The sequence below is a fragment of the Polistes canadensis genome, unplaced genomic scaffold (assembly GCF_001313835.1).
Source record: "Polistes canadensis isolate GaletaPanama2010 unplaced genomic scaffold, ASM131383v1 scaffold_182, whole genome shotgun sequence".
NCBI lineage: Eukaryota > Metazoa > Arthropoda > Insecta > Hymenoptera > Vespidae > Polistes > Polistes canadensis.
This window is the reverse complement of record NW_014569729.1, coordinates 147,711-162,195: the sequence shown is the minus strand read 5'-3', so window position 1 is coordinate 162,195 and position 14,485 is coordinate 147,711. Positions and strand designations below refer to the sequence as shown.

Here is a 14,485-nt window from a genome sequence, read left to right as displayed (position 1 = left end):
GGTCTTCATGGTCGGTCACTCTTTGCTCGTGTATGAGTCGCGTGCACGCGAAGCCTTCAGTTTATTCTTCTTCTTCTTCTTTTTATGTTGTTATTTATTTTTATTTATCTTTCCTTTTTCTTCTTACTCGTGCTTTCTAAATAAGCAAGCTGGCTACTGGGCTACCGGTCTTTTCAGCATCCACTTCGTCTCGAGAATAAGAAGCCACGAGTACGCACTTGGGCTTCTCTTCATTTTATATTTTATTTAATAGAAATTATTATTATTATTACTTCTTTTTTTGTTTTTAGTTTGCATTGAACACATTACTATCTTATTTTCATATTTACCGTTGTATTTCAAAGTAAAAACTTGATAGATAATCTATCGACTATGTGCTGCTACGTTTCGTGCAGTTAAAAGAAACTCAAAAAGAAATGAAAAGGAAAAAAAATAAGAGATAGAAAAGAGAGAGAAAAAAAATTTGCGGTCTCGATCACATTGGTTGTAAACCATTTCTATATACTTGTCTATATGTATTAGCTATAGTGAAATAATAAACAGTAGACTAGGAATAGGAGTATAATGTATACACGTGTAGGATATAAAATAAATACATAAGCGCATGAGCACACCGACAATAAGAGGAACTTTTCGAAATTAGCGTGATCGATATCATTGGTTTATGGCGATCGAGAAACTCTAAAGAAATCGCTTTTTTGGATTTGCAAGTAGTGCTCGATTTCGTTGACTAATATACACGTACCATAACCGCAAGGAGAAAGTGCATTCTGTATAGGCGAATAGATACGTGTGTATGAATTAGTATGCTAAGTTATATGATCTGTACTTGCTTATAATGAAAAACGAAACAAAAAAAAAATATATATATATATATAAATAAATAAAAATCTATATAAGTATCATAATGTGAATAAACAAACTTATTCAATACATTAATATATATATTACGTAGGAAATTATTTTATTCGTGTATTTTGTTTTATTATTATTTTTATAATTCATTAAAAATATAATCACACAAAAAATTATTCTGCATAAATCAAAATTATTTGGACTGCGTATAATTCTTTTCCAAACAGACTGTACTTATATTATTATTATTTATTTAATGGTCATTCTTGTTCCAAGGCTTAAGAATTAATATATATATATATACATGTATATATATGTGTGGGTTGAAAAGTTTTTGAATTGTTTCCAAGAGAAATATTCTAATACAATTGTTAATAATTTTCTAGGAGAAGAAGAAGCAATGGCCGACGATCGAAAGAACGCACAAAGGCTTATCGGTCAGGTTCATGCGGTGAGTTCAAACGATTAATCAATTTCTCATTGTCTATTTAATCGATTTTCATTAAACATTGCGTAAAAAGTTCTATTTACAACACCGAGCGTTGTTACGATTCTCGAATGTAAACCACGAATTGCAACGAATAGAAATTTATCGGGAATTCTAACTACTACCAGTCTTTTACTGCATGCATTATAGATAAAGTTTATCGTTGGAAGGTTCCACGTAATGGAACAAAAAAAAAAAGAAAAGAAAAGAAAAGTAAAGAAACTTTTTAAAGAACACACCACGTATACACAAGTATATATTTCTTTTAGTAATGTTTTACTGGTTGTGTTTTTAACATCTACTTCGTGAAAGGAAAAAAACACACACGCATACATAATAATTAATTTAAATATTAAATAAAAAACGTTGAAAATAAATCATGGGGGTCGTTTGTTAAAAATCCACTTTTGAATTTTGACAACGAATTAATAAAAAAAACGGTGAGGAAAAGATAATTGAATTTGATGAACTAACGATAAAAAAAAAAAGAATTAATAATTATAAATAATTAATTTTAAAAATCGTGCTATGTGCGAAATATTAAAACGAATAATATATTCGATGAAAAGCAGACACATCGATTTCGACGTACTTACATTAGGGCTACCGAACTGTAACTGTCTTGATAGAAAAAAGTACACACACGTATATAAATAAGGAAGATCATAGTTCGATCATTTTAATCGTCTTGAAAGGGCCAACGATTGTTCCCGTGATGCATTTTCTTTTTTATTTTCCCCAAGCTACGAGTCGAATTATCCTAAATTTTTCAAACGGATTTTATTTTTTTAATAGTAAGATTAAATTTATTATATTTTTTGTTTGTGCCCTAAAACTTTATAAATAAATTATTTCCACACGCGATCGTTTAATAATAATATTAAATATATTTGCATTATAAATGAAACAAATTTGTTTAAAGTATAATATTGAAAAGCCAAGTTATTATTATTATTATCATCTAATTATCAGTATTGAATAGTAAAAAAGAAAAGGGGGAAAAAAAAGAAATGGTAACTTTTGTTAAAGACCGGTCACTTGACCGGTTAGGGTATAAATAGATATATATATACTATACGTATAAACTGGTATAGTTTTAATATCGAGATAAAATATATATATATATATATATATATGTTGTTAGTATTTCCGATAGATCAATTACCAAGGCAAGAAATAATATTGTGTCACGTTAAAAGAAACGAGTCCTCTCTTCCTCGTTAGTTGTTCTTTTTCTTTCTTTCCCTTTCTCTCTCTCTCTCTTTCTCTCTCTCACCCCTGAACAACAAGCCCACCTTCCGACCACCCTTTTTCTCTACTTGGAATATCCACCTACTCCTTCGCTCCCTTTGTTCGTTATACAAGCGACCCTCCCTTTTACGACGAGCTGGTGACTCATACTGTATCACCATTTCATACTTCGTGCTTCGTACTGATTCACCCTCTGAAGAAATAAAATTATGTTCATCGTCGCACTTTCTCCGATATATATATATATATATATTATACGTTCCTGTATATATTCGCATATTTTATTATATATATAAAATATATATAAGATGGTTCAAATAAACTCTTACGATTTGTCTTCTTCGAAAACTTATTCTCAATTCATTCACTTTCATTTCGATAATAATTCGCGTTCGATAATAATTATATAAATATGAACAGTTATGTTAAAATAAAGTTAAATTATATGTTGGAGTAATTATTGTTTAATTTCTTCTTTTTTTATGAGAATTATTTTAATAGTTATTTTTTAAAAAAAGAATCCTGAGGTGTAAGTGTGTTCATTTAAATTACTTCGATATATGTGTTGCACTTTCAAATATAAGCCCCTTTCGCGTACAATTTAATTATCTGTAATATCTTGTAACACTTTATTTGAACCACCCTGTACGAATATATATGTTGTATCTGTATGTATGTATGTATATGTATATGATGTATGTATAGATATACTGAGAGAAAAGCGAGATTTCTAAAGCCTTCGTACTTTGATCTTCCGCGTTACGTTCGAGGATCAATAACTACTCTGCACTTTAATAATTCCAAGCTTTCCACCTATATTAACCCCTAAACGCGTGATCGATTATCTATCCCTGTTTGATCTTTATATTATTAATATTATTTTAGTGGATTAGAAAATATGATCGATTATTTATCAAACATTTATTAGCTTAAATGCAAGTGAAATGTTTCTTTTTCCTTTTTCTTTTTTTTTTTCGTAGGAGAAATCAACAAATCAGCACTTAAATTGTATCCTAAATTTATTTCAATAAATTATAATAATATAATCGATTGTTTTAACAAAAATTATATTACTACCAATTGGAGTTTAAGGTTTCTATTTTTTTTTTTGTTATGAGGGATTAATAAAATTCACTCGAAAATTAAAAAACGAATTAAGGAATATACGAACGATTATTTTATTATTTGAAGAAATTAATTAGGTCCAAAGTCAAGGTATTTTTCTTTTTATTTGGTTAAGAGAAAATTGAGACAATAAGTTCGACAAATAAATAGGAAAAAAAATAGGGGAAGCAACAAAGTTGGCGTCTCCACTTGATGGGTGAACGACCCCTCTCTCTCTCTTCCTCCTCTTTCTCTTTCTCTTTTTCTTTTTCTTTTTCTTTTTTTTCTCTTTAACAGACAACCCCGACACACTTGAGTCGTCGTCTCCGTTTCCATCTCCACATCTCCATTCCACTTTCTGCATCAGGAAGAGAAGACCCGACTCGAAATTTCTTACTTATTTTTACTTCCGACTGTAGTGAGGAGAGTATTCAGTAACAAGTAACGGAACTCGGAGTATTTTCTACATACTGGGTTGCCACAAAATTATGCCTTTCCATCCGCTTTCTTCAAACTTCAATTTATTCGATCTTTCGATATAAAGTATGAACAAATGTTTTTTTTTTTTTTTTCTAAACATTTAATCAATAATTCTGTTTCCTTTTGTCGAAGTAATCAACATAAATTTTTATAGTAGAATCAAATAATGACTGGGGGAAGGGGAGGGGAAAACCTTGATCTGATTTGTGATCATTATTCGAAATTTAGTAATTTAATCATTTTCATAATTTAATTATCGGATTACCTGGTAAATTTGTCCTGATTTAGATAATCGATAAAAATTCGTGTCGAATTTGTGAATAATTTACGTATATCAGGAATATATATGTATCTATAGAAATGTTTTATTTCGGGTAACCAAAAATATATATGTATATATATATATAAATATTAAATAACACGTTCATAAAATTCGGTAACCATTTGGATCGACCCCGTATAAAAATGTACAAGCCACGCCATGGTGTCTGAAGTTGATTCAAGAGGGTAGGTAGGTACGTTGGTTAAATAAGCGATTTAAATATAGTTCGCTTTATTTAAGTTACGATAGCGAGCAATCAGGCAGTTTTCTTCTCCTTTTTCTTTTTTTTTTTTTTTTTTTTTTTCTTTTTTTTTCTTTTTTCCTCCAGTAAACTCGACGTAAACGAATCTTTCTGACTTTACGCCTACTCGTCTGACTCTTCCGTTTAATAGTCGAGCGAGAGAGGAAAATAGTAAAAGAAGATAATAGAATAGAATAGTATAGAACAGAATAGAATATAACGTCCGGCCATTGTTTCTAACGATGATACTAATCGTACGATATATTATCGATCGAAATTACCGATTAGAAGAAGTAGTTACATTGTAATATTTTCTTAATGTCATCAAAAAATACATCGTAATATTTCCTTTAACTTTACATTATTATAATTACAAATACTCTTACAATCTCATTATCGAATTTATATTATCTTCCGTTTAAAAAATTTGCTATAGTTTGAGAGGAAAAATAAGGGATGGAAAACGAGGGGTGGAGGGATGTTTTTGCGAATTAATATTGTTCAATGATAATCGAGATGACAATTTCAATTTCAAATCATACGTGTGTTCAAATCTTCATATTTCATTTAAAATACTTAAATTAATTCGTAAAATATATATATATATGATTAAGAATGTTTAAATCCGAACAAAGAAGTTGGTTATATTCGTCACGATATAGCCTTGACCCCGTTTAGTAGAACAGAAATAGAAGGGAACTTTTAGAAAGAGAAAGAGAGAGAGAGAGATAAGGGGTGAAAGTAAAAACACATCAAAATGGAAAAGAAAACGGGAAGAGGATCCTCTTCTTGAAAAATCAATTTTAAACATTTTAAGTTCATTTATTTTATTGATTACGAGAATGTATTTACACGTACACACACATACGCGGGCACGTATTACACGCCGCGGCGACATATTTATTTACAACTATATTTATTATTCTATATATACGCTCAGTACGTGCTCGTCCTTTTATGCACCATAGCTTGCAAAGCTGTCGATAAAACGTCTCTCTTTCTCTTTTTATCTCTCTTTCTCTTTCTACATTGTCTCTCATGAATAGGCAAGAGTTGGTAGTACTTTCAAACAAAGCTGTCACACATATATATATATATATACATACACACATATACACATTATATACAAGTATAGCGGTTTTAGAGTGGAAGTCGCACGTGTATGGTAAATCTCACCTAAGGATTAAGGGCTTCACTCTTATACTATTATTACGTTCTCAAGGTTGATTAATTTTATCAGTTTAAGAGTTCTTTTATTATATCCTATCAATGGCTAACAAATTTTCCTTTAACTGGTTATACCATTCTATTTAAACGAATTCATTTTTTGTTTTTATCCTTTTTTCTTAATTATCTTAAAAATAATGGAATCATTTGAATATATATGTATGCACATGTAAAAGTATAATATATACTACTTAGATACGTTAGGTGAACACATCCGTGTACACATCAATAGACCAGCTATAGTTTACGATGCACTTAATACTGCTGATAATGCCATAGCAAGCACGAACCCAAGTTACAATAGAGAGCAGTGTTTATAAGCGATATTTATGCTATACACATACATATATATATTAAATGTATGTCTGTATATATTCGATACGCCTGCGCATCTTCGATCTAGCCTAGGCAATACTCTTTTCAATCATCCTATGACTGAAAGATAATTATATGCTTGTTTATGTTGATTATTAACCAAATAACTTGCTTTTATTTTAATTACATATAATTAATAAACAAAATTATACAATGTATAATTGAAATAATGTGAAACAATATTAAAGAATATTCTTCGAATTATTCTATTTGTTAAAAAATTGATTAGTTTTTCATTTTTTATTATGACTGACAGATAATATTTGATTAGAGTTAATATTTGTATATTAATCAATAATAAATAGAAAATATTTGTTTCATATAAGAGAGAAAAATAATGAATTAATTTAATATATAATTTTTACATTTGACATTATAGAAAATAAATTGGAATTGGTATTCGAATATAAAACTGTTCCAATTAAAAAAGTGCGATGATGAATGAAATTTGTCTAACTATACAACGATATGTGATTAGCTTATTTTAATTTTTGTTAGATTAAATAAGTAAAGGGGGTTGATATTTGAATAAATATATATAAAAAGAAAAGTAAGAAGAAGATGAAGAAGAAAAAAACAAATATTGATATTAAATAGGATACGTATAAAAATATATTTAGCGAATAAGGCGGCAGTCATAATTCAATAAAGATCGTCACGGTACGGTGCGGCATCTTCCGGTAAGCAAACCTGTGGTGGGGTGTTGGACTGTTGGGGGTTGAGGAGGCGGAAAAGGTGGAGGTAGTTGGAGGCGGTAGCTAGAGGTACAACTACACTAGGTACACGCAGTCTCCCACCTCTTTGCTTCCATCTTCTTGAACCCCACCACCAGTGAACAGAGCACCAGCAGCAACCACGTAGCAGAACGAACGAACGTACGAACCTACAACATCGTTTTGATTCACCAGTATCGTCGTTGGTATCGTACGAACCATACTGTTGTTGTTGTTGTCCTCTTCTTCCTTTTCGTTGTTCGTTCGTTTCTTCCTTCGAAAGAAAAAGAAAGAAAGAAAGGAAGAAATAAAAAAAAAGAGAAACAGAAGCAAGCAGTTGGTCACTCGTGTCCTTAAATTTTATTTCGGACTTATTTCCCCGTCGCTTTCTCTTTCTCGAATAAGTAAGTAAGTAAGTAAATAAGAAAGAAGTAGAAGAAGAAGAAGAAGAGAAAAAAACGTGACCAGAGAAGGGAATCCTCGTTATGGAGTTTGTTTCACTTTACCTGTACTGTCTCGTAAAGATCGAACTTTGATCGTAGAAAATCGTTGATGATATATTGCAAGTATTTAGTACCGAAGGAATTATTTCGTCTACCTGTTTGGAATAAAAAGGGAAAACAAAAATAGGAACGTTTATTTTAAAATAATAACAGGGAATTTTGTGTGTGTATGTGTGTGTGTGTGTATATAAATGTGTTTGTTGAATAGGGGGAATGTAAATGTTCGTTAATAATATTGTTGTTGGATCGTCGAAATTATTTATTCGAAGTTTACAAAATCTACCAATCGAGGGTAGATTATCGGAGGAGAGTGTTGTGTTTATTCATTCGGGAAAAGCACTGCGGCATCGTCGAGGGTTTATTGCAGCGGTGCGTTTCACGCTCGATTAATTTCTTAGGTGAGTTCGAACACAATGATATATCTTTTTTTTTTTTTTTAAAGATTTATTATTTTTAAAAGAAGAATTTTTCTTTTTTCCTTTTTATTATATACCCAAGCTAATATAATATACAACGTACGTTATTTAACTTGAAAGTATTGAGAAAATCTTTTATGAATGAGAAAACTATCTATAATCTGTTGTTTACTAGCGTAACACACGAGTTATCGTTTAACGTTAACGATTAAAGTGTCAAAGGTAATCGAAAAATTATTAAATATATAATAAATATCGATAACAACGAGTATTAATCGTCGAGATGTGATATCGTTAGATAGATAAATATGATTAAAAGGGATAACAACAAAATAAAATAAATCTATGAAAATATTTGTCTGTTTTATTCGTTCTTAGTTAAGCGCACGCTTTGCTATCTTTACAAATTTATTTATTTCATCTCGTGTTTGTTGAATGAACAACATCGTCTGCCAATAGTCGCTTGGGAAAAAATGAATATTGGCAAAATCTCAAGGCTTATAATTATAAATGATAAAAAAAGAAAGAAAAGAAATGCAAAAAAAACACACACACACACACAAAAACAGACGTATTGGTCAAATAATTTTTCTATGTCAAAACGGAAACCGCGAATCGTTTCTACCGGTCTCCGGTCATCCTCCATCGCGATCGTCGATCAGCGTCGTAGCTACTTACGCAAGAACGTGTCTGTAATACGAAATTACGTAACTTTTCTCTCTTCCTCTCGTTTCCTCTCAAGCTTGATTCTCATAAAACAACTTAGGGTGAATGGAGAGATAAAGAGAGAGAGAGAGAGGAAAAAAAACGGAGAGAGACAGAAAGAATAAATTAAAAAATAAAAAAGTGTGAGAGAGAGAGAGAGAACGGGATGGGGGAGGGGGGGGGGAGAAAAATTATCTACCGATGATTTGTAACCTAACTCAATTGCGTCTGTGATGTGAGACGAAAAAAATGGGTCAATAAAAATGGTCGTCGTTATGACCACCATTCGAATATCTTCGTAAAAGGAATACGAAAAAGAAATAAAAAGAAAATTGTCGACATTTACCGAAGGAGGAGAACATCGATCGATATCATCATCGATCACAACTTAAAATCCATACGTGAGAACGATAGTAACAATTCATAATCGATAATAAGATAACACTCTCTCGAAGATCTTGTTTTTGCAATTCTTTTTCTATTTCTTTTTATTCTTTGAAATTTTAATCTAAACCTTTTTACGTAATCACACAATCACATGTAGATTCTGTCTACTTTTTTTTTTTTTATTATACTGTTATTCAATCACCTTCTCTCTCTCTCTTTCTCACTCTCTCTTTTTTATTTCTCGCACGCATATGATGAGATTAAATTTAAAAATGGTGTTGATGACTGTTCAGCTAATTCACCTTTCGTGTTATTTACAATTGAACGATGAGTAGTAGTATTAGTAATGGTAGTAGTTATAGTCATTGCTAACACATATCGCGATGATCTTACGTTTAACATTAGACATGGGATATTAAACGGTCGAGATCTTGTTCAGTTGAATTTTTCAAGACTATCTTCTTTCTGAGAGCACATTTTATACCCAGGCAGCAGGACCGTATCGGAACGTCTGAGGACGTACTGCTAACTACTCGATGGTAATAATTTTAAGCGAAAGATTGGAATTTCTGTAGATCGTCGACGCGAACCGGTTCGCAATCGGTTAACGGCCGATTAGTCTTTAATAGACGAGGTCTGCAGCCAGGAAGGCGGAAACCAACCAACAGCCAACTCATTCCTTCTGAAAGGGTGTCCTTTTTCCTTACCTTTTTATTTTTTTTTTCTTCGCCTCAACCTAAACCCCCCCATCCCCAACCTCTCCCAATCTTTTCGCTAAGTATTTCGAAACTTTCTGAAATCGTTCCTGTTCCCAATTCACTAACATAAGAAGAATCGTTCGATCGTTGTGAGTTTTTAATTAGGGGTTTTCGTTTGTTTTCTTTTTTCTTAATTTTGAACACAGTTTTTAGCACATTTTAAATCGTTTTATATTATTACATTTTATAATGCACAAAAATCTGCACCCTTCCTTACTTACTTCTATTCAAATCTCCTTCCTCGCAAAATATTCGCTAAACTTTCGAAAGTATTATTATTCCTCATAATTCGTGAGCAAGAAAAGAGAGTAGAGGAAGGGGACACCCGTTCGAATCGTAACGGGATTTAATCAGCATTTCGACGATTATTTTTTTATTCATTCCGAACACGATATTTTGACGATAACACACAATCTTAATATTATTTTATATCTTAGAATAATCTTCTATATCGGATTAATATAATATCTATACAGAAATAATACCAATAAATATTTATCTTTGTAGACCGTCAGACGCCATTTCAATTTTTATTCTGGCAAAGTAAGAAAGAAATAAAGAAAGAAAGAAAGAGAGAGAGAGAGAAAGGAGTGGTGGTAATGGTAGGGGAAATTTAAAAATGTGTTGGGAGGGTTATAACGGTGCACTTTAAATGGGGCTCATCATTTTCGTTTATCTTAGGCTCTTCTTCCAATGGCTTTAATTTTATATACAATAAAATCGTCTTTTAGAAAATCCATCTTGTTTGTCGATGATTTTGGAGTGAATTGTTCGAGACTGTAATATGTTCGATCGATTCTCTTTCTCTCTCTCTCTCTCTATCTTTCTCTTTCCCCAAGCCCTCCCCCTATACCCCCTATATCCCCTTCTCCATTTCTCTTTCTCTCTTTCCTCGACACGACCCACTTTCCTCAACGCGTTAACTATATCCCTCCAATTCCGACCTCCTTGCCGTTTGTCAGACACAAATGTGTTTATTGACACTCCCGCTCATAGGATCTGTTTTCCATATAAACATATTCGATTTGCTTTGAAAGTATCCAAGAACGCGTTTCGATTGTATACAGAGAACGTCGTTAAGGAGACGCAAAAATATCTTTTTAATAGCAAAATCTTCTTAAATATAACCCGATTAAAAAAAGAAAAAAAAGAAAAAAAAATAAAGTCTCGTAAGAAGAAAATGAGAAAGCAAGTTCGAAGTTCAGATTTTTCCCCCTGCGTTTATTTGTTGAATTTATTTTTTTATTGATTTTTGTTTATAATTATATCGATCAAATTCTTTCTATAGCATTAAATCATTTTATTCCACTCGTTCCGTGTAGTATTACAGGAATGAATAATATTATTTAGAAATTCGCAACGCGCGCGTTGAGAATGAACAAAGTATGTACTTACTTACTAAGAGTTTAGTTTACACGATAGGCGTTGATAGTTAACAGAAAGCTTAGACGATCTGAAAATACGAAGGACAAGGATGATCATAAAAGCAAACCAAGTGCCGGCGGCAATGGCAGCGGCAACGGCAACGGCGAAACGTTGAATAAAATACATTTATCTCTATTAAACGTGCTATATTTTGATGTTAAAGAAGAAAAATGTAGTTCTTGGGAAAGTCTGGTACACGATTACTACTACTTCGATGGTGGAAATATAATAGGCAGCACTGTTAGCAAACTGTTACTTTTATTTTAGTTTCTAAGAAACAGCTTCCTGCTAGAACTATCGTCACGCTTTTAGGGAAGTGGTTACCTACTTAAACCATCATTCTTTCTTTCATTATTTCCCTTGTGTTGTTTCTTCTTCTTTTTCTTCTTTTTTCTAATCAGGAAGTCAAAAGTTTCGCATTATGTAGGTAGGTACCATACCGAGAGTGTGTTTACCGTATTCCAGTAAAACCGGTGCCTATTTTGTTTCCCGCATGTGGTATCTGACGCGTGACGGCTTCGCTCGGCTGCAACGTAGAGTAGAAACAGCAACAGCAGCAACAGCAACAGTAACAGCAGCAAAGTCACAATGAAACAGACGAACCAACAGCAGTACCACCAGCACCCAGCACCAGCACGGTACCACCGGTACAATGCTAATGGTGTCACGGTGACCGTATGCTAACGCTTATATATATCCAATGGGGGGATTGCAAATTGTGCAAACGGGACACACCGTTGATCGCCGGGTGTCTCCTTTTCATGGTTGTTCTCTTTTTCTATCTCTCCGGTTACTTATTCCTGAGAATTATTCTATAGAGATGACGATGAAAAGGTAACACGTTGGAGATATATGGGTATGACGTACGTGTTACTAATATATCGATTTTTTAGTGACGTAGATGAAAAATTCTAACGGAAACACTAACCCTTCGTTTCATAGGCGCACGTCTATTTGTTTCTCCCTTTTGTTTTTTTTTATTTCTTTCTTTCTTTTAATTAACAAATACCGTTCGTTATTTATGCTACTCAGGTTTTGTTCTAAATGAGTTAGCGTATGCTGCTCACACCGGCCATTGTGAGTTACAAACGCGTCTGCATACGTACGTACGTAAGTGTAAAGTAAAATACGTAGGTAAAGTTCGTATGTAAAGTTAGTTGGGGATTATTTTTGGTATGCGGTCTAACGAAATCAGGCGAAAGCCATCGTTCTCTTTAATATCCAATGATACGCCTCTGTTGGTGTACTTCAATGCATTAGAGGGGCTAGCTGTGTTGTCAAAGTGATACGTATTAGATAACACGGAAAACCACGGGTACACGTTGGTGAACCACGGCAGACGTTTGTGGTTCAACTTGAGTAGCCTCAGGATCTGCTGTTGCTGATGCTAATGCTGTTACTGTTCGATTTATTTTCTTTTCTAAACTGGCAATTGGGTTATCAGAGTACGACAATAAAATGAACAAAAAGAAATAAAAAAATATTTGACTGGGACAAATATAATTCTTGGATGATCTGTTGTATTATAGGTTGATTCATCGTTAAGTGCCGTTAGATGTTCACAGTTTATTCAAATAAAACGGCACCTTATTTATACCGTTTTAATAAACTCTCTCTCTCTCTTTCTCTGTCGGTATTACAACAAGCCGATCTAAATTTTATACTTAAATAATACTCAGCTCGAATAATTGATTAGAGTGGTACGTTAAGTTAGTTCTAGATTTTGATGAATGCAAATTTTTCTTAGACGATTTTTAAAAGTAATTTATGATCTTCTGTCTGCTGCTTTGCCAAAATGAAGGTGGGCGTTTAGTAGAACTAGCGATCTACGACGATGACGTAATAGTTCATCGTTGAGACAAGTAAGTAAGTAAGTAAGTAAGTAAGTACTTAGGACAAAAATTATGAAAGTAGTAGAGACAGTTATAATTATTGTCAGGATCAAAAAATTTAATATCTCTCAGTTTTATAAGATTTTTTTTATTTTAAGTGAAAGTAACGTTTCTTCTCGAAGTATTTGTTCGAGTTATAAAATGAAAGAGATTCTTAGAATGAAATCTTTCTTGGCGTTGCAAAATTCGGTGAAAATTGATTAATGGGCTTCTTCTTTTATTTTCTTTTTTTCTTTCTTTGCAATCAGACTCGGGGATTTTCCCCCTTTTTCTAAAAATGAAAAATTTTCTTTTTAGTTTATTACTAATGGTAGAAATATAAGGTAGTTCCATGGAAATTCTCATTGGTTCAACTATTTCGAATCGGGTGGTGCTATTTTGTTTCCTGGAAAGTTGCCACCTTTTATTCGAACTCCGTCAGCAGAAAGAGAGAGAGAGAGAGAAAGAGAAAAAGATAGAAAAAGAAAGAGAGAACAACCTCTATTCCCTTCTCCCTCTTTTATCTCGATATTTTATGTGACTCGAAATTCTTGGCAAGTTTTCTTAATCCTATCTCTTGTCCCCCAATCTTTGCGGCTCAAAAATCCTGTAATTAACGTTTATGGTACATGAAACTTTAGTATATCCCGTATTAGAATAATCCCATGTTAAATCTCCGTTCATAATCTATTCAACAAAGTTCAATTTAAATAGCATTAAAGAGTTAAATGATATTAGAATAGAAAGGTTTTTTTAAAAATGTAATTTTAACCCTTTTGTCAAATAAAATATCTTTTGAAAAAATGCAACATAAATTCTTGCAACAGTCCATTGCAATTATTAAAAAAAAACATATAACTTGGAATATCATTTAACATCTTTCAACGTAAACCTCCATATATTTTTGGCACACAGGAAGTTATTATACCTTCTTGCTAAAAACCAAAATAATATTCTCTATTCGAATTAATAATCCTAATTTAAAATGATTTCTTAGAGAAGGGAAAACAAAAATTCATATTACGATGCTTATCGTGTTATTTCATCCCCCTTATTTTTCCACCTTATCGTTTGTACCATAAATACATTTTCTTTTTTTTTCCCAAGTAGAGAGAAAGAATGAAAGAAAGAATGAATGTATGTAGGGTTTCTTTCTCATCTTTAGAGAACGGCTATTCATAATAATATATTGATAAATCACATAACGAGAGTTAACCTAGGCAATGAAGCAGACAATTAAGGTCATTCCTGTGCGAGTAACATGCACTTACTACTGCGATTACCTAACGACCTCGTACTTCACACAGACATACATTATGCCAGACTGTATATATATAGTTTACATGCGATAATACGCAGTTACAT

The 14,485-nt window shown here is 32.3% G+C and overlaps 1 protein-coding gene across 5 annotated transcripts in view; it reads left to right on the top strand.

The window, feature by feature from the left end:
- LOC106789401 (rho GTPase-activating protein 21) overlaps nucleotides 1-14,485 on the top strand; it is a 34,569-nt gene that overhangs the window by 3,939 nt on the left and 16,145 nt on the right. For all 5 annotated transcript variants that reach the window (XM_014753561.1, XM_014753562.1, XM_014753564.1 and 2 more), the window contains exon 2: nucleotides 1,242-1,306. In XM_014753561.1, coding sequence (XP_014609047.1) covers nucleotides 1,256-1,306 — 51 coding nt within the window. In that variant the 5' untranslated portion in view covers nucleotides 1,242-1,255. The remainder of the gene's footprint in view (nucleotides 1-1,241; nucleotides 1,307-14,485) is intronic.